The sequence below is a fragment of the Aspergillus oryzae genome, chromosome 4 (assembly GCF_000184455.2).
Source record: "Aspergillus oryzae RIB40 DNA, chromosome 4".
In the NCBI taxonomy this organism is placed as follows: Eukaryota; Fungi; Ascomycota; class Eurotiomycetes; order Eurotiales; family Aspergillaceae; genus Aspergillus; species Aspergillus oryzae.
Genome location: NC_036438.1, coordinates 4,292,666 through 4,312,121, shown reverse-complemented (window position 1 = coordinate 4,312,121; position 19,456 = coordinate 4,292,666). Strand labels below are relative to the sequence as shown.

At 48.3% G+C, this 19,456-nt stretch overlaps 6 protein-coding genes and 1 non-coding gene across 7 annotated transcripts; 4 read left to right on the top strand and 3 right to left on the bottom strand.

The window, feature by feature from the left end:
- Positions 1-42: 42 nt before the first annotated feature.
- On the bottom strand, positions 43-1,533 carry AO090102000091 (putative MFS transporter; the record flags this gene model as incomplete). The annotated part of the gene is made up of 6 exons (XM_023236977.1): positions 43-167; positions 266-320; positions 368-440; positions 492-684; positions 731-1,305; positions 1,355-1,533. 6 exons carry the CDS (start codon positions 1,531-1,533, stop codon positions 43-45), a joined length of 1,200 nt encoding a protein of 399 aa, XP_023091677.1.
- Positions 1,534-1,784: 251 nt separating this feature from the next.
- On the bottom strand, positions 1,785-2,567 carry AO090102000092 (rhamnogalacturonan acetylesterase; the record flags this gene model as incomplete). Its single annotated transcript, XM_001822282.3, has 1 exon — positions 1,785-2,567. One exon carries the CDS (start codon positions 2,565-2,567, stop codon positions 1,785-1,787), a length of 783 nt encoding a protein of 260 aa, XP_001822334.1.
- A 3,559-nt stretch (positions 2,568-6,126) lies between these two features.
- AO090102000094 (putative proline permease) lies at positions 6,127-7,821 on the top strand (the record flags this gene model as incomplete). The annotated part of the gene is made up of 2 exons (XM_001822283.1): positions 6,127-6,467; positions 6,516-7,821. 2 exons carry the CDS (start codon positions 6,127-6,129, stop codon positions 7,819-7,821), a joined length of 1,647 nt encoding a protein of 548 aa, XP_001822335.1.
- A 126-nt stretch (positions 7,822-7,947) lies between these two features.
- On the bottom strand, positions 7,948-8,670 carry AO090102000095 (GNAT family N-acetyltransferase; the record flags this gene model as incomplete). The annotated part of the gene is made up of 1 exon (XM_001822284.3): positions 7,948-8,670. One exon carries the CDS (start codon positions 8,668-8,670, stop codon positions 7,948-7,950), a length of 723 nt encoding a protein of 240 aa, XP_001822336.1.
- Positions 8,671-11,487: 2,817 nt separating this feature from the next.
- Positions 11,488-11,559, top strand: AO090102t00002. The gene has a single exon. It is a non-coding gene; the product is annotated as a tRNA-Met (tRNA).
- Positions 11,560-12,589: 1,030 nt separating this feature from the next.
- Positions 12,590-13,012, top strand: AO090102000096 (uncharacterized protein; the record flags this gene model as incomplete). The annotated part of the gene is made up of 1 exon (XM_001822285.1): positions 12,590-13,012. One exon carries the CDS (start codon positions 12,590-12,592, stop codon positions 13,010-13,012), a length of 423 nt encoding a protein of 140 aa, XP_001822337.1.
- Positions 13,013-14,774: 1,762 nt separating this feature from the next.
- On the top strand, positions 14,775-16,182 carry AO090102000097 (putative GPI anchored protein; the record flags this gene model as incomplete). Its single annotated transcript, XM_023236976.1, has 3 exons — positions 14,775-15,652; positions 15,775-16,044; positions 16,143-16,182. The coding sequence occupies 3 exons, from the start codon at positions 14,775-14,777 to the stop codon at positions 16,180-16,182; spliced, it is 1,188 nt and encodes a 395-aa protein (XP_023091678.1).
- Positions 16,183-19,456: the final 3,274 nt, after the last annotated feature.

The window sequence follows — 19,456 nt, the reverse complement described above, 5'->3', positions numbered from 1 at the left end:
TTCTAGTCTCCATGGAGGCCTCAGTGAGCAAAGTATACGACCTCAATCGTGATGCAACCGAGATTTGGGGAGCATCAGCCAGGAAACACCAGTGGCGCCGAGCAGCCCGACTAGCATAGGCTGCAGCACTGATACACCGACCTTGGCCGCCATGATACCAGTAACAGCTGGGAATATCGCCCCTCCAACCTGACCGAGGACAAAGATGAATGCTACTTTGGTTGTTAACTTCTAGTTCATCGAAAGGTGAACTGTGGCGACATACCAAGTGCCGATGAACGAATGTCCACTGTGAATAGTTTCGATGCGACCGAGATACCCTGACCCGTTAGTGAGTCATCGAGTGACTCGCTGGAGAAAAGCTTACTGTAGCAAAGAAAGGACCGGAGAAGAAGCCGAGAAGACTGATGGCCACTGCTTCAGTGATGATATTAGGGACGCTGGTCGCATTAGTACATGTCGGTCGTGCTTGAGAATTTATCATTACTCACAGCCAGAATACCAATTCTAATCCCACACATAGCAACACATAGATAAACACCATCCGTCGCTCTCCCCAGCGATAGGTCGGTTCAGCCAATATTAGTCGGCCTAAGAAACCGCCACCGTAAAAGCCGGCAGGGACATATCCCATGTCGTTCAGATCGCCATTGCGGACGTGGACCAGGTATTCCACAATCCAACCTACAATCTAAGCATCTGTACTCCCAGGAAAAGGCGAAGAACTTACCTCCAGCAGTGATAACGGCACCAAGGAAAAAGAAGAAATACAAGCTCAGTATCCACACGCTCGGCTGCGCCAGAGTCTTCTGTATCTCTTGCATGGCGCCCTTTTGTCTTGCTTCCTGGGGGGACTCCATCTCACCCTGTGTAGGACGCTTGAAGGCCAACGACTCACGGAATGCGAACACCACCAGGGCAAAGTTGATGACTCCTAGTCCTAAAGGCGCTGTGTAGAATAACTCCCAACGTGACCGTGCTCCTGCCGATGCTACTCCTGTGGAGATGAAGGGTCCGGCGAGACATCCTGCCATATACATCGCATGAATAAACCCGAGCCATCGATGCGCTGCTTTTACCGACGCCACAAACGTGTTCGCGTACGTGTCCTGGTACGCTTGGCCAAGACTGGCAAAGAAAAATGTCACGGCAAATAGGGGGAATGGAGGCAGCCAGGTTCTCAGGGCATGAGCTAGGACTTGTAATGTCGCACCCATGACCAAGAACACGCCAAGGTCCAGGTACTGGCTTAGATGACTATTAGAGAGAGCGGCAAAGAACCAACCACAAAAGGTCGTGCCGTACCTGTATTTCAAATTAGTGTCATACTTGAAGAGATGGTGGGTTAACTAACACAATAGCCACCATATTGGTGTCTATGTGGTAGGCTTCTCGAATATACGGAATCAGCGATCCCAAGCTCCCATCATTAACGCCAGCTACGAAAAACGCGAATCCAGCGCTGATGAGTTTCAGGAGGAGTCTTGGGGTTTGTGGTTCTGGCTGAGGGTTATCTACCTGTAAAGACTCCATGGTGAGCAAGGCAGTTACTGTTGTTCGCATCCAACAGTGAACAGGTTCTCCAACGAAGGTATATAATTTTAAACAGCAAAGCAGTGCAGCGGAAAGACGGACCGAAATCGTGCAAGTAGTTGATTAAATTACCTAAAGCGGTAAAATTTGCAGCAAAGACCGGAGCAAACAAACATCCACCACCTCTAGCCCTAATTAAGTTTCTATCAAATCACAACCCCTGATGCTTCCCTAGAGTACATAAATGGCGCTCATTGTGGCCAATAGTATTGACCCTTGTCCAGCGCCGTCTGCAACTTCGGATCCACATGGACAAACCCCGCGTCACCCAATTGGGGAAAATCCTGGATGATCAAGCCGGCGACCATTCCCCCGAAGACCTGACTGCCAGCCGCGTTCAAATGCGTCGAGTCACCCGTTTTCAAATCATACATGTGCGCACTGACCGGCCCAATACTGTTCAGGTATACTGTGCTAGCGCGATTCAGGTCAATATACGACGCTCCCGTCTTCTTTGCGGCCTTGATCGTCGCGACCCGCTCATTTTCCAGACTCCGGATAATAGTGGGCACTCCGGTAGAATTATCGTACTGGCGCCGCGAAAGTGGAGTCACTAGGACGGGGACTCCCCCCGCATTCCGCACATCTCCGACGAAAGTCTCCAGATTGCTCGTGTACTGTGCGATGGTAATATTGGCAGTCGGCTTCTGGTCGTTGTTGCCGAATTGGATGGTCACGTAGGGCTGATAATTGGCTTTCACCTCCTCAACCTTCTTGAGGAGGGTGTCCCAGTCACCTCCCGCGCGGAAGCTGACGGTTGTCGCTCCGTTGTGGCCGTAGTTCTGACCTTTGGCTCCCTTGGCCAGCGTCGTTTGGATGAATCCATTGCCCCAACCACCGCCGTTCGTCGATTGGACTGCTGTTGTGCTGTCGCCGGCTAGGAGGAAGAACGGCGGTTTGTCCGCAGTTGACCTGGGGAGACCTGGGAGAGCGTGGAGGGTGAGAAAGAAGAAGAATAGCAGGTACAGCTTCATGGTGGTGGGCTGCAGGTTCCAGAACGTGGACTACCCCTATTACGGTGAAGCGATCGCTAGTATTTATCTACATTCTGGGGTGAATTTTTGTATCTCGGCATTCCAGGAGCGAGAGACCTCAAGCATGTGAGAAGCTATGTAATCATGCAGGGTACATCGTAAACCAGAGCAGGAAATGAGGAAGTGCGGGGACATGTTTAAATGAAGCATTTCCTATATGGGGATGGTACTCCGGTCTAGATTCACTAGAGCATATGGCATCATTAGATCAATTATGGATGCCACTGTGGGCCATCTAGTGTCTGGGGAAAGATCGATCACTCGGGAGATATTCCCCACGAAGATGCTAGGTTGAAAATTGATAGAGGAAGAGCGCAAAATCTGGGGATAGGGCAGGCGAAACGTGTGCGAGGGTCACGACTGAAGGTAAATAAGTATTCGGAGTGTCCGAGCAGATTGAACTGATTTGGGCAACACTTACTCCAGCCCAAGTGGCTAGGCCCCCTGGTCTCTCGTATTAATACCATTGGTTCGTCCCCAACCAGAAAACAGGGCACCAGAGAAAAAGCCCTTAATTATGGAAGTCGGCAACTTTAGTCACAACAAACCTCGTATCCCACGATAACGTGACAGGCGCAGGTTGCATCGCCTCTTTGTTGGTTGTTGGCCAAGACCTCCGATAGTTCAGCTGGTGGGTCTGGGCACCAGCGAGGCTCAAAGGAAATTGGCAAACTTTCCGTTGGAACCGTGGATACAAAGTATCCTGATTCAGAGAACAGGTTCCGTGCTTAATCCAGTGTTATCGGGAGAGGCATTTGATATGTTTTTCGCTCAGGGCTTGTACCCTATATCCATCATCACCAAAGCCTCTCAGCGGAACTTGAATCAGGGAGTGTAAACAGTTGCACGCATATCGATTCGGCCTGGATTGCGCCCCGTTTATGCGAAATTCGTGCATATGGTTGGGTTTGGCATTACCCACTGCACGGATTGCTAAGAAAAGACAACATGATCCTCCCGGGTGCACCACTATATGTCCATCCATGCTGTACAACCTCGCGCGAGATAACAGCAAATTTACCCGTTCTAGTTTAAGTTCTGCTGTCATCTTTGTTCCCTATGGTTCGCCCATCTCTGATGGTTGGACCAACTCAGCCTTTGTCCCAAATTCTTGGGAAATGTAACCAATAGAGGAGGATTGTTATGCGTCATGGCTGGCATTGCAGCCACCCTGCATCTTCGCAGTAAGCTTCCTCCGTTTGTAAGGCCGCCCACTCTTCAAAGTCTTTCGTCTTGTCGTTGCCCTGCTGGCTCTTTCTCCCTCCTCCTTATTGTCCTACTATGCCAGCTTGAGCGCATGAAGTCCTCCCCGTTCCATCGCCAGATGTCAAAAATGTCGCTCATTCATCTCATGACATGGTTGTTGATAACTATCGATTATTTATTATTAGGGGTATCAGCACAGACAACGACAACGGAGGCAAGTGCTACGGCGACTGAGACGTCCAAAGGAGCCGCAACACATACGATCCAGGTTGGACCGAGGAGTGACCCTCATCAATATGTACCCAGTAGCGTCAACGCATCTGTCGGCGACGTAATCGTCTTCGAATTCTATCCGCGAAACCATTCGGTAGTAAGAGCAGACTACGATGCACCATGTGTGCCTGCCCAGACGAGTGGTCCCGTCTTCTATTCCGGCCATTTCACGAAATTCAACGAAGAGAATGGACAGATGATAGGACCGGTGGGTTCAAATCTGACGATGACAAATGCTTCTGTTACTGATATCACCTAGCCACCCACATGGTCGTTAGTTGTGAACGATACGAAGGTGAGACCGGTCCCTCTAAGATGTATTTGAATTGCACATACTGATATGGTTTCACCTAGCCTACCTTCTTCTACTGTACGGCTATCGGCTCATGCAACGAGAATGGAATGGTCGGGGTGATAAATCCGGTCAGTGATCATGGTTCCCAATTCGGACCCTTCGTTCCTAACAAAAGCAGACCGCAAACATGACATGGGAGCATCAAAACAAGAAAGCGATAAATTATCCCTACCAGCTCGAACCATGGGAGCACATCCCTGCCGAAGGAGAGAGTCCGAACTCATCAGCGACCTCCAGCCCTTCCCCATCGTCGTCCGGAAGCCACCTCAGCGGCGGCGCCATCGCCGGGATAGTCGTTGGAGCTGTCGCATTCATCGGCCTTCTGGTGGCATTTTTCTTCGTCATGGGAAGAAACCAGGTATACAAGAAGTGGATGACATCGCAGGATGGGACCACGGAGCGGACCGCTCGCTGGGCTCTGTTTAACAGCCACGGGGAACGCAAGAGTGACTTCGATAGCACGCAACCTCCTGGCGACCAAGCGACGTATATACCAAGTCCGGACCTCACCAATCGCACGTATGTGTCAGGGCAAGGACAATATGGCTGGGACCAGTCGATGTTCCAGCCTATGCCGCAGTCACCGCCACCAAGGAATGTAGCACCGACCGAGTTGGAGGCACCCGATTCAGTGGTTCATTATCGGACCGATGGAAGGTGACGCACTACTATCCAGTAATGACTATGTGATATGGGAGTTAGGATAATGTTTTGCATGGTACGAGGAAGGCTGAGCACCGGTCAGGGCGAAAATGTTTAGGGCATAAGTTCTTGTCTGATTGATATCCCGAATCGTTGTATGTTGTCCATATTGATTGTCATTTGCCAGGAATGCATAATAGACTTAGTGACGAGATTGCCCAGCATGATAATTGGCAGTCTGGTGGTAAAGCGGCATCAATGTTACTTTTCATTTCCTCCCATCAAAGTATGCCTTGGAGTTGTGGATAGGAACTGATGGAGGCGTAACAAAGCCCGTGTAGGACGGCATGGGGCTACAATTTGTCCCAACAAAGCATTGTCTAAAAACCTGCCATGCATTATCGACCTATATACTAGAGGCAAAGACATGTTTGTGCTGCAAGGAGCCCTAGTAGGGTCGGCGATCTCGTGTGCTGAACGCAATGCAACCTAACCTGAACTTCCCCGCATTTCCACTTCGTCAACTTGAAGCTATCCCAAAGCGGGGAGGGTCATGTGCCCCCTCCAGCCCTCGTTGGTGTATTATCTTGGTCGAACTCTCATGGCCTGATACCCAATTATTCTCAAGTAAATGATAGGTCAAGCAACCCGTGCGAAGGGTAATCAATTTCCTTTCCGATAAGCTTATCACTTGGCAAAACATTGGCATCGCCATCTCTTCCCTCTTCAGGCATCGCCAGTTCGGACAAGCACCGCTTGTCGAAGCTGAGTACAGACGTTTCTTATCATTGTTATGCTTAATTCCCACGTTAGAACTCACTAGTTTCAACTTTGATCTTGGCCAGGTAGAGTCGACTTAGACAGGATCATACTAACATCAATAGGACTTATCGTTATCTCTATCAGCTCCTTTTCTTCATCCCCGCACGGCAGCATTACTTCACATCTGTCGTGTTACATTTAAACTCAGAATGTCCCCCGCGCCTTTTCCCCTCCTTCCCAGAGTCCGAGTTCATTGGCAACATGGACAAGAAGAGTGTTATAGATGACCACCAGGTCTCAAAAGAGGATACGGGCAATGGAACAATTATCCAACCTCGAGAGACCCAGCGTGGTCTCTCCTCCAGACAAGTGCAGTTGATGGCGATCGGTGGCTCTATCGGAACAGGCCTTTTTGTGGGTATAGGATCGTACCTGCGCGATACAGGTCCTTTGTCTGTGTTTTTGGGCTATATGTTCTATGGCCTTCTGTTCGTCTGGCCTGTCAATCTTTGTGTTGGGGAGATGTGTGCGTACTTGCCGATTAGAGGTTCTATCTTTGAGCTTGCGGCTAGATATATCGATCCTGCTTTTGGATTTGCAATGTATGTTTGTCAAGTTCCTTTATTAACTGGGTACTAACATATCATCAGGGGATGGGTTTACTTCTATGGTGGATTAATGCTTGTTTGCACGGAATACTCCGCTGTAGCCACTGTGATGCAATACTGGACTACGAGTGTCAACCCTACAGCTTGGGTCGCCATGGCGCTGGTCGTTTGTTTCCTGCTCAACATCGTCGCGGTCAAGTGGTACGGAGAGAGCGAGTTCATCATGGCCTCCACCAAGATTCTCCTGCTGATCGGTCTTGTTATGCTCACCTTCATTACCATGGTCGGCGGTAACCCAAAGCATGATGTTTATGGATTCCGAAACTGGACTCATGGGGTGATGTACGAATACTATACCGACGGTGCGACAGGGAGATTCCTCGGGCTCTTTTCCGTCATGGTATATGCGGCATTCTCAGTGGCAGGCCCAGACCTACCAGCCTTAGCTGCAGGAGAGATCCAGAACCCACGGTGGACCATCCCACGCGTTGTCAAAATGACCTTTTACCGAATTGTTGGCTTCTACGTGGTCGGAGTCCTGGCGGTGGGTATCATCTGCTCGCCACAAGACCCTCGTCTTCTGTCCGCCATCGACTCAGGTGCAGCCGGAGCGAATGCGTCTCCCTGGGTCATCGGAATCCAGAACTTGGACATCCACGGGCTCCCAGATTTGATCAACGTATTGATTCTTTTCTCGGGGTGGTCATGCGGCAACGCCTATGTGTACAGTTCCAGTCGAACCCTATATTCGCTCGCGAGGGACGGACAGGCCCCGAAATTCCTCCTTAAATGCAATTCGGCCGGCGTTCCCATCTACTGTGTCATCACCGTCTCGCTTCTTTCCTGCATCTCCTTCCTCGTCGCGGACACTTCTGCCGTCACAGTTCTCTACTGGTTCATTGATCTGACCACATGTGCCTTGATCATCACCTACACCAGCATGGCCTGCATCTTCCTTGGATGGTACCGCGCTCTTAAAGCCCAAGGAGTCGACCGAAAGACGGCGCTGCCCTGGGTCGCTCCATTCCAACCGTACTTTGCTATCGGAGCCGTGACGATCGGTAGTTTGATCACGCTGTTCAATGGATTCAGCGTGTTCTCGCCGTTCAGCGTACAGGGATTCATCACCTCATACTTTGGTCTTGCTTTCTTCGTGGTCATGTTCTTGTTCTGGAAGTTGTATCATAAGACTGAGTTTGTAGATCCTGCGACAGCAGATATTTATAGTGGGAAAGCCGAGATCGACGTCGAATGTCGGATCTGGGAGGACGGTAGATTCGAGGAGCGACGAAAGGCCGAGCTGGCACAGATGCACTGGGCCAGAAGGATGTGGGAGAAGATGTGGTGATCACCGTCATCCTGTTTTGTGTATTCCATATCTCAACGTCTGCACTGAATTTACACTCTACCAGTCACACTGAATCTACAAAACACCATAGAACTTCTGTATACAACCAAGTACCAGATATCAGCATCATAAACCCCCCTTAGGCCTCCACATCATAATCCCACCCCCATCCTGACCATCCAAAAGCAACGAAAACCTTCCTCTCAACTCAAACCCCAAACTCCGATAAAGCTTCTCCCCATCCTCACTCGCTTCCAATCCAACAAAGACTCCATCCTCCTGCGCCCGCCGCAAAACCTCCCCCATCAACCGCCTCCCAATACCCATACGCCTCCAATCCCCAGAAACAACCACACTCTGCGCATGCCACCTCTCCCCATATAACCTCTTCATCTCCTCCGAATCCCAGAACCGCAAACCATCCACCTCCGCAGACTTCTCAAACCTCCGCACCGCATCAGCATCCCCCGACCGATCTGGCCATAGTAGATTCTCAATCCACGTCTGGACTGTGACGAACCACCGTCGTAGCGTATTCCAGATGGAGGTCTGTGCTGCGATTAGGTCCCGTGCAGCTTTGTCGTTTCCTAGTCGGATGAACTGTGCATATGCCACTGGTATATCGGGGTTGGAGACGGAGACGGCCACGAAGCCGATGCATCTGGGATTGAAGTAGCGTGCACGGATCATCTGGACGAAGCGTCGGGTGAAGTCTTCTGGGTAGGCATGCCTGTATGGAGAGAGAAATTGGCTGAGGGGGGAGTTGAAGTAGGTTGTTGAGGCTAGGTGGGCCATGTAGGGGATGTCGGGGCGTGTCATGCGGCGGATTTGGATTGTTTCGGTTGTCATTTTGCTTTGTAATTTGTGAAGGGTATTTGAGTCGTTTTAAGTAGGGTTTTACTTGGCCGATGTGGTGTTTCTTGGTTCGCTTTGGGTGTGTAGATCGTGGAATAAAGTATATAGATGTTATCGGTAGGCCAGGCTTTGGTTGCGACCGGGTTGTTCTGATATTATATAGTAGGTATCAGGCTAAGCCAGTGGAGTGAGCCTCCTTGTTGTAGTCGAATACGAGGTTGCATGAATACGAACTCTTGTCCTTGATTAGCAGTGTGCTTTGAGTCATTTAGCAGGCCTTTTATAGTGTCGATTCAATTTCTTGGCTCTTGCCGCGCCCTAATGTTGACAAGACCATTTCACGTTGTACTAGCGAACAAGACACATATAGGCTAGTCGTATGTTCCTTTGCATTCACACTATTCCAATAACTTCAGTTCGTGGGCATGCCGGCCTCCACACCCAACTTCTTGCACACCAGAAAATGCAAGGCCAACGTGAGGGCCTCGTTCATCCCATTGGGTTTAACAGCATACCCGATGATTGCCTCCGGTCGAATGAGGTTCCTCGACCACGTCGTCCCGCGCTGCCTCTCCCTCAGGAAGTCCTCCTAGTGTTAGTAGATGTTCTCGTCGTATGTCACCAGCCTCAGTTGGTCTTCGCGCGCCGGCGTGGGAACTGGCTGTAGGTGCACGTTATAGTATTTACCTCCCATCTGTAACGTGCAATTCTGGAGGCAGTTCCTGACTACCAGTAGCAGCGCGTCGAGGAAATTCTTAGACAGTAATCTGTTGGCTACGTTCAGCTCTACGAAGCTGTCCTTGTGCACGTAGGAGGAGAAGTGTGCGTGGGTTACTTCCGTGCACAATCGGCTCATGTCCTGGGCTAGCATGTCCACCGGCTTGGAAAGTCTAATGCGAGGAAATCAACGCGCGGATCCTGCATGACTAGGGTCAGGGGGAAGTGCGACGTGATAATTATACGTCTCCATTCCTCCTGCGTGGTGTATTTGACGAGGTGGTCTAAAATGGCTGACCCTGTGATTCCATTGATGCCACTGATTAATACGACCTTAGCCATGGTGGGTATGCAAGGAAAATGAGAAAGTATTATAGTGTTGAAGAGAATGAGCGATGCAATGGAAGCTCGAGTAGAGACAAAAGCATCGTTCTTTTTATGTCCCACCAAACCATCCAGTTCAATCTATCCCTTCTATACATCAATTCACCCCCGCAATCAAGGTCCACGTTTCGAGGTATCCGAACGAAATCCCCGGTTCTCTAACACTGTAGATCTGGATAATGTGGTTGCGAGGAGAGGCAACACGTGGACCGGACAGCAAGACAGGGTCTGTCTCGGAAACATGCATGAAACTTATTCCAGTAGAAGAGACCTGCAGGAGACCGGTTGTATTGCTAATTCAGATATCATGCGAATTCGCACCATTTTTGGACTCTGGACAATGTATTCGGTGAAGCGATATGATTAGGGAGATCCACAGCACCGAGACTAGGCTGGTAGCGGCTGTTTCTTCTGACATATTGTCCATAGGAATATTTGATTATTAAACTATAGATTCAGCTCAAAGTAACTGGGTCAATGACCATGGATCCGCGTTATATTTATATACATCCATGCATAATACCTTCATCAAGGGGCAGACTAGCTAGAAAGAAAAATGCAAATGATTTTAGTTTCCCGTCCTCAACCCATTAGGGTCCACCTCTGTAGTGCTGATCTCCCATTCCTGCAAGAATGGCATTCCCCACACGTCCTCCTCATCCGGGCTAGGCATCAATCCCACAGGATAAATCAGACCTGGGAAGTTGAATTGTACAGACAGACTGGAATCATCCGTCCCTCCCCGGGAATCCGAACCGAGTACATTCCCGGGCACGCTGTTTTCGGCGGTACATGTCTGGCCAGTGGCTGACTCGTGGCCCGGTTCAAGGTCTTCTCCGGTATGGCGGAAGAATACTCGCCAGGCGAGGCGGTATATAGCCAAAAAATCTTTAGTCATGGTCGATAATAGCCAGGCCTTGGCGGAGCATCTTCGCAGCCAGAGAACAGCCAGGGCAATAGGGCGGCCATAGTACTTTTGGAGGGAGTTTGTCGCTACCATCAGCTGCAGACTTAGTTTCACAGCCCGCACTAAAAGGTTAAGAAAAAAGGGAACGTGTCCGAAAGACCGTCCGAGTTCTATCTCGTGAATGTTTCCACGATGTCGTATGCTAATTGAGAACTAGTGAAGAGGAATCATGACAGGTACTACCTAGCATTTTAGCCAGCAAGCTGTAGCCAGATCACTGACGCATCGGTTACCCTTGAGGCCAATGCCAGAGACCAGATAAAGGGGCATGTCTCCGTGTAGACAGGTCTAGTCTTCATCCCAATTGCAGCTTCATACTTGAATTTCTGTGTTTATATGTCCATGAGTTACTCGGCAGGCGTATCTCGCAATATAGTGTAGCAAATGTAGCCATTCATAGGCTGTTGTCAAAGCTGGCGTCATCGTGAGAGTAATACATACATTCACAGCACGCAAGAGACACTCCCTATGTAGATATATATATGTAGCGCTACGATCTTCTCAACCTATGCGTTATGCAACAGGATCATACTCTAAGTCCGACCTCCATTGCAAAGACCCTTCTTCCACGAGTCTCCGCTGGCCACAAATCGATCACCTGTGCCGAGAACCCTCTCTTTTCAACGCATAAACACTCACCATTCCCATCCTCGGAAAGCAAGTCTAGGGCTTCTACCCTACTGACTTCCAGGACTTTTTTCTGACTTATATTGGCATTAAGAGCATCAACCTTCATCAATCAAAGCATGTTAATTCAGGGGAAGAATGTCGGGCTCATAACCCGAAAGTCGCTGGATCGAAACCAGCACATGCTACTTTATTTTTTGAATTTTTTTGGGTTATTTGGTGGCTTTGGAGTGGATAAATAGTGGATTTGATGTGGGACTTTCGTGAAAATTTTATGCGTGGTTCGGGATATCTTCATCGTTATTTTGCCGTGTTGTTGCTGACCGCCCTCCCGATAGTAATACCCGCTTAGGGCTTACTGGTAGACCGCTTCCTTCTTTGATCCACTTTTTATCCAAATTAGTCCAATCGCATTGACGCTGCATAGACGACAGGAAATTGTTTGCGAGGATTATTCGTAGCTTTAAATGTCCTTACACTTTGGGCGTGGAATGGAAATGACATACGGTACGATGTATATACAAAGTAGAAGGACATACATTCAAACATACGGTGGATGTCATAGAAATATACATCGATAATCCAATAGCTTCATTAGGCAGATGGTGAGATAACTACCAATATCTAAATAATTTGGGAAATAAGAAAATAAACTAAAACCGAGGGGTAAAATAGAGGGAAAAAACATTTCATATGCGTGTCAATCTGCGCAGGAGCTGGCAAAGATGCTCAGGTAATAGCAGCAAACATGGATTGAATTTATAACCATCACCATGCAATCTACCTCATCTGCAATGAACTAAGTTCGGATGACCTGCATTTGACTACCATTCAGTTAGTTAAGGGACAGAATATCCAAATCCGTTCCTCGTGACTCGAGAGTAATAGACTTCCCTAGCAGTTATCTTTACCAGGATATGCACAATCGGTTCCTTACCTTGACACAAACCTTAGGCCGAGTTAATGCATGTGATGTTCAGACATTAGCTGAGTCAATTTTTCGTAAAGCAGTACAAGGGGTTAGAAGTAGAAAATTGGTCATCTCCGAAGACATGTTCCTTGCAGAGCTAGATCGCACGCAGGCTGAACACAGCATTCGCCAGAGCGCTCGCGCGAGATTTGAACCGTCTGTTACCTCCCAGCCGGGCTTCGCCTTCGATAATCAATCAGTTAACCCTCCGTCATTCGCCATTGAACACAACGTGCAAAACAGGCATAATGGAATTCAAGACGATGAGGCTTCAACGTGATACACTTGCTGTAGCGGAGCAGGGAAAGCAGTACAAGCAGCTCTTGAATCAGGAGAGGGCAGCACGAAAAGCTGTTGAGGATATCAGGAAGGAAAAGACTACTATGGTATATGATCAAACTGAGAATTGTGATGATAGCGAGAAGAAAAAACAACATGAAAAAGAGCGACTCCAACGAGAGATTGAAACAAGGGCCAAGGAGGCAGAACTGGAACGGCTCCGGAAGCTCCGAGAAGAGGCGGAGAAGCAACGATGCAAGGAACAGGAGGCCCAGAAGAAACTGAGAACGATGGGAGTTTGCTGCATGGGGTTCCGGTGGATCAAGCAAGCTCAGGGGTATCGATGTGCTGGGGGTTCCTATTATGTTTCGAATGCGAAATTGGGGTTGTAGACATTGAGTTCGTGTCTAGTTCTGGGTCAACGTGACATATTTTATTTACTATACTCCCCCTAAATGTAGTGGTTCTTCTTACATGATGACGATAGTTCAATCAAGGCTAGGAAGAACTCCAGAAATGCCTCTTTACGTGGCTGATAGCGGTTTATTGCGAAGTTCATCTTCCTAAAATCATCGCCTCCAAAGACGACAGAGAGATTTCATGCTGCAAATCCTGAACGTCCCCAACAGACACAAATATCTTAGATTATTTATCATCTTTAGTATAAATCCAGCACATACGACCACAGGGTGTGGAAAATAGGGCTTCCCGTCCGCTCAGCCGTACTCAAGCCACACGCCGGGAGGTTAGTAGTTGGGTGGGTGACCACCAGCGAATCCCTCCTGTTGTATGTTTTTGTATAGTTTTGATGTATGATCTGATTCGATATTCAGATACACGTTGTTATGAAATCTGCATGCCTTTTATTGTGTGGTCTATGTTGTTTGACCTTCTTATCTGATAACTTCAAGTTATGATCACCCTGCTTGACTATCTCACGAAACCCTTCAAAGCGCTTTTGGCCTCTCAGAAATACTTTAGTCGAGCTCCGTAGTTTTTAGCGTAGCCTGACATGGTCAGACATACTGTTATTGGTATCTAGACATAGAAGTAGCACTAAACAAGGACGCTCTTCCTGTCTTGCCATCTTAGCTCCTTTACTATCGAGCAAACAAGGATACATATGCAGATCATTGTACCAAAGAACCACTCTCTGACTATAAATTGTATCCTAAATGCCTCAGCCCGTAAAGGTAGCTAGACACCTACCATAGCCATATCAATCCCTCTTAAGATACTGAGTACTACTCCCAAACGGCTACGGAATAATCACCGCAAAGACCGACAGTTATAACTCAACATCAGCAGAACTTAGTAAGTGATCAGCACGTTGAACGGTGACAGGTTTACAGTAGCGTACGATGTTTATATCTTAACAGCTATTACTACACAACATGAGGTTATATGCCAATGAAATCAGAAATAAAAATATACATTGAGTAATATTTTCCTAAGCCGTTTGAACTCATAACGGCAAAACTCCCGAACTACTCATAAAGCCATGGTCAAACAATTACCGCGCGGGATGGGGAATGAACGCGAGTCGGGAGCCAGCAAATCAACATAAATTAATTTATATCAGAGACCCCTCGGGTTTCGGTACGTAGCCCCGCTACAACGCGCCCTCCCAACGGTGCAGAACCCCTTAAACGGTGGATACTCTCGCAGTGAGTACGTTGAGTACGAAGGTTCCCCTGGTTCCTGATGTTAGTTTATCAATCTCTTTCCCTTCCTAAGTGGGGTGGATGTTTTAGTTGAAACGGCCCTCAACCCTAACGTTTCCCGATTCGGTCATGATAGACATACTTTCGTTCCTTAATCAGGAAATTTCCCGCATTAGATCTCATCGCGTACGTCAACCAGTTCCTCAATCGTACAATAACTCTTGAGTTTCTTCCATATATGCTGATGATCTTCTTCAGGAGGATGTCCGGCCATTCCTCCAGGACAGGGATATTGTTCCCTGCTAATGTACACGTTCGAACAGAGACGCGCATGCGCACCGGTTGATCTTCCGGACTGGCTCCGTTGAACACTTTTGTATATAGTGTATAACAGGGACCGGCTGTGCTGCTTGTTCTGTCTTTCATTGGAAAATCTCTTTGTCAATTCAACCTCGTTGTCACCAGACGCATATATACAATCACCACCAAAATGCGTCCCTCAACCCTTGCAGCAGGGACAATCGCGTCCCTAGCAACCCTCATCCAAGCCTTCACCCACCCAGGTCTCCTCCACACAAACACCGACTTCGAACGCATAAAAACCAAAGTCCACTCCAACACCGAACCCCAGCTAACAGGCTGGTACAAACTAACCAACAGCTCCTTCGCAAACCCCAGCTACACGCCCCGCCCCCAAGAAACCATCTACCGGGGCAAAGACGGCACGCACGCCGAGAACTACCCAAACCTGTACAAAGACATCGCAGCCGCCTACGCCCTAGCCATCGAATGGAAAGTCACCGACGACAAAACCTACGCCGACGCAGCCGTCTCCGTCCTCGACGCCTGGGCCACAACCCTAAAGAGCATCTCGGGGAACTCGGACAAGTTCCTCGCCTCGGGCATCTACGGGTATGAGTTCGCCAATGCGGCTGAGATCATGCGTGATTACGATGGCTGGGAGGAGAGCAAGTTTGCTGCCTTTAAGGATATGATGGTCTCTGTGTTCTATCCCATGAATCATGATTTCTTTGTCCGGCATAATGATGCCAAGATTGATCATTATTGGGCTAATTGGGATCTGTGTAACCTCGCTTCTATGCTCTCGATTGGTGTGCTCGCGGATAACGAGACGATGTTTCAGGAGGCGGTGGATTATTTCAAGAATGGGACTGGTAATGGTGCTATTGAGAAGATGGTTTGGAAGTTGTATGATGTTGACGGTCAGGTTTTGGGTCAGGGGCAAGAGGCCGGGAGGGATCAGGGTCATGCTATGCTGGATTTCGGACTCTTGGGCGCTATTGCTCAGGCGGCGTTTAATCAGGGGGAGGATTTGTTTGCTTATGGTGATAATCGCATTTTGGCGGGGTAGGTTTTTTCGTTCCCTTCTTGTTCTCCTTTTTCTTCTTTTCTTTGTTTTTTGGTTCTTGGGTTTGGAGACGGAGTTGAAGATGATGGTATGGACATGGACTTGCTACTAACGTCTACAGAGCTGAATACGCAGCCAAGTATAACCTCGGCAAAGATGTTCCCTATACGACGTACCAGAATAGCGACGTGACGCAGACAGTCATCAGTGAGAATTCTCGTGGCGATGTGCGTCCTATCTGGGAGCTGCTTTATAATCACTATGGAGTACTCAAGAAGCTGAATGCGACTTGGACGAAGCAGTATCGGGATATGGTGGTTGAGAAGGGCGAGGGTGCTGAGGGTGGTGGTGGTTATTATGGGAGTACCAGTGGTGGGTTTGATCAGTTGGGGTATGGGACTTTGCTTTATAGTCTTTAGAGTAGTGTCCTTGTATTGTTTGGATTTGAACACAGGGCTGGGATGAGTTCTGCTGGTGGATTTCATGCAGGAAGGTATTTATTGTAGATGGAGGGAGTCATCTACCTTGATTCTATTCCATGTCGTGACCTTAATATATAGTATAGTCTACCTAATACATTCTCTCACATACTCATTAAACATAACAAGTCTATCTATACAAACCCCCCTCAACAGCAAAGTAAAAAGAATACCACCAAACCCCCAAACCAGACCCCCGTAAACCCACCACCAACAAACACCCCCCAGCAAGCCACAACCCAATTTACGCCCAGCCATGCATCGCCCAAAACCACGAGACCCAAATCTCCCTCCTGCATAAGGTATCTCACCTCACTCGAGAATTTCAATATCGACTGCCCTAGTATACACCATACTAATCAGACGACCACCCGGAAACCATGAGATAGGGGATTTGAATACAGCCCGCTAGAGGTGATACCCGGACTGTGGCTGCATGGTGATAATCAAATGACTTGATTTCTTTTCTCGTGTATGCTCGCTGAGCAGGAGTTGGGCATTTGGATGTATGTACTTTGGGATGTGGTCGTGTTTGTCTTTAATCTTGGTTCTTATCGGGGAGGGGCTAGATTAGATGGTTGGGATGGGAACTGGTCGGGTGGTGAGCTGGACGGCCGTTGATGCAGGTTGTTTTAAAGGCGTCTGGGGAGGGAATGAGATGCCTGTTTGGGGTGGGGGGTCCGGCTTGGGGGTTTGGGTTTGGTGTGGTGAAGGCAATTTGTTGGGTGTTCTTTTTATGTCGTTTCTAGGTTGTGTTTGTAGTTGGTTATCTTATGGGTGATGTTGGAGATGAGCTTTGGACTTCTTGTGGGGGGTGTGAGTTCGCTGGGTGAGTTGGTGTTGTATGAGTGAGTTCAGCGTTTTTTCTGGTTTAGAATTTGGTTGAAGGGTAGAAGACTACTTCAAATTACCCTTCTGTCTATTTAAATATATGTTGATGTTAACTACATATATACAGAACAAATGGTTGTCGCGAGTCACTGGGTCATTGGTACCCTAAACATCGACACAATATATTTAATGCAACCAGTCCATTTACAAAGTGCAAGCAGCACGATGACATATGTAGACCGAATACATCATTGCACAGAGTCCAAATCAGAATCAGGATCAAAACCAAGCATTCAACTCCAGACCAACGTAGAAGCATCGCAGGGACACAAATAAGCAATCAATCACAACTCACCACAAGCACCCGTGCGATGTCCGTCTACGTCAAAGCTCCAGAAACCCAACTACATAGAACACCAGCGACTCTGAATACAATTACATCGCCCAAAGCAAGCTGCCCAGTAGTGTTCAACGAAAAGCCACAATTAAATAGCGCAAGGACCACATGTACCGGTAGAACAAGGCACTGTACGGAGTACACATTACATTAGAGAAGACGGAGCACATCACACCGGGCGAAGTACGCGCGACATCCCACGCAGTTAGCCTGAGTCTGCAAACCATCAAGTCTTACCTACATGCGCCATTATCCAATACGGATACATCCGCGCACAGCCCTGCCGTAAATTAATATCGATTGCTTACAAGCGAAGAGTATGGCGGGGTCTAGGACAGCTGGAGTTAAGGGTACATATCTCCAGCTTGGGGTGATATCGGGTTTACTCCGGCAGTCCGGCTATAGGTATCAGTATTACAGGTTGTCCTTTCTTTTTTTTTTTTTTTTTTTATCTTGTTTACTTTTTTGGGAAATGTACTTAAGTACATACATACATGTATGTATGTGCATGGTATGTATGACTGCATGGGTGGGTGCATTAGCTGCGTTGTGGCAGGCCTCCTGGGCTGTTTGTCTCTTGTTAACTCGACCAGGGAAGATGCAGGTGGCATTATCCAATCGTGGGTGGGATGTGGTCGGTGGCTGCAGGGACCTCTTCTTGTCCAAGGTTTTGGATTATTTACTTTTACTGTTTGGTTAGCGGGTAGTGAATTCAATGTATATGTATATTTTAAAAAAGAAATATTCTTGGAAAATAATCTCGGCTGAAGCTTCCCCATAATCGATGTCTTTCTGCACTGCATTATTAATTCACCAGAAACTAGGCTCAGAAGAGAAGACGAAGAGACGACTTGCTTCGTTTTTAGCGGACGGACGGGATCAACAAGGCTCAGCCGCAGATTAACTCCACAACTTCACATCAGTGGGCTTGTTCATTCGTAGACTCTGTGGAATGGTGTGCGTAGGACCAGCCGCTAAATGTGATTAGATATCTGTAGGTGCGGCAGCACCAGGAACGGTTGAAAGTGGATGGCGGTATGGTAACCATCCGTTCTTAGTTACAATACTTAGGAGTAAAGGACAGGGAATTGTGATGACTGCAGCCAGGGTAACAGGGTTAACTGTTACCAATCATGCAGTAGTGACTGGGCGCTAAGAGGCTGGGGGCTCCACTGAGCTGCGGCCGCTAAGGCTATCTTCTGGTGGTGAGCTGTCGTGGTCCAGCTTTCTTGAGGTATTTCTCGTTGCGAAAATGACGGGACTCTTTGACGGAACTTAAATCTCAGATAGAAGACCTCAGATGGCTATATCTTTGTGTGTAAGGAGGGGAATTTGGGACCAAGTGCAGTATACCAGAGACTACTTTCCCAAAATCCTGTCTGAAACGACACGAATATTTAACTGGTGGCAGGTCCTCTTAGCGCAGACAGTGGGTACCTACTCCAAGCACTAAATTAACCAGGATAATTGCTGACAAGTCCAATGACAAACCCGGTGCCAAATATGGCGTGCTACATGTTAGGGGATTTAATCCGTATCAGATAGCACATGGTCAGTGCTGCCCGTTGAGCTCAAACGGTCATGGAGAGCTTCCAGCCATGAAGATCTGTCCACCCTGATACCCGTCAACCGTGGATCATCTATGCTGAACACGACCTGCAAGCAGGCAAATGCAGCTCCACAGATTCACTCAGCATAGAACCTGCGCCATAGTACCTACCTTAGAACACCTCTTCAGCCGAATCTCTGCAGGTCTGCTGTAAAGATATCGAATGTATGGACGCGCATCCGGTGATGGCATAGTGCAGATCCGGCCAGCTCAGACCACCTACTGGCCAGAAACGCTTGAGCTCAACGCACGCTCTTCGGAGATTTTTCTCGATGTTACCTCTCATTGATCCACCCGGCTTCAACGGATCGACAATGCAATTGTATCATCGATGCATGCCACTCCTTACAGAGCCACGCATGTCTCGTCTGTGGCGGTTCTGCAGTTCAGATCTCTGGATTTACGGGTATAACCGTCTGGCATCAGGGCTTAGTGACTTGTCGGCGCAGTGTTGACGCAGATGATCGACCACTCCGTAGAGGATTGT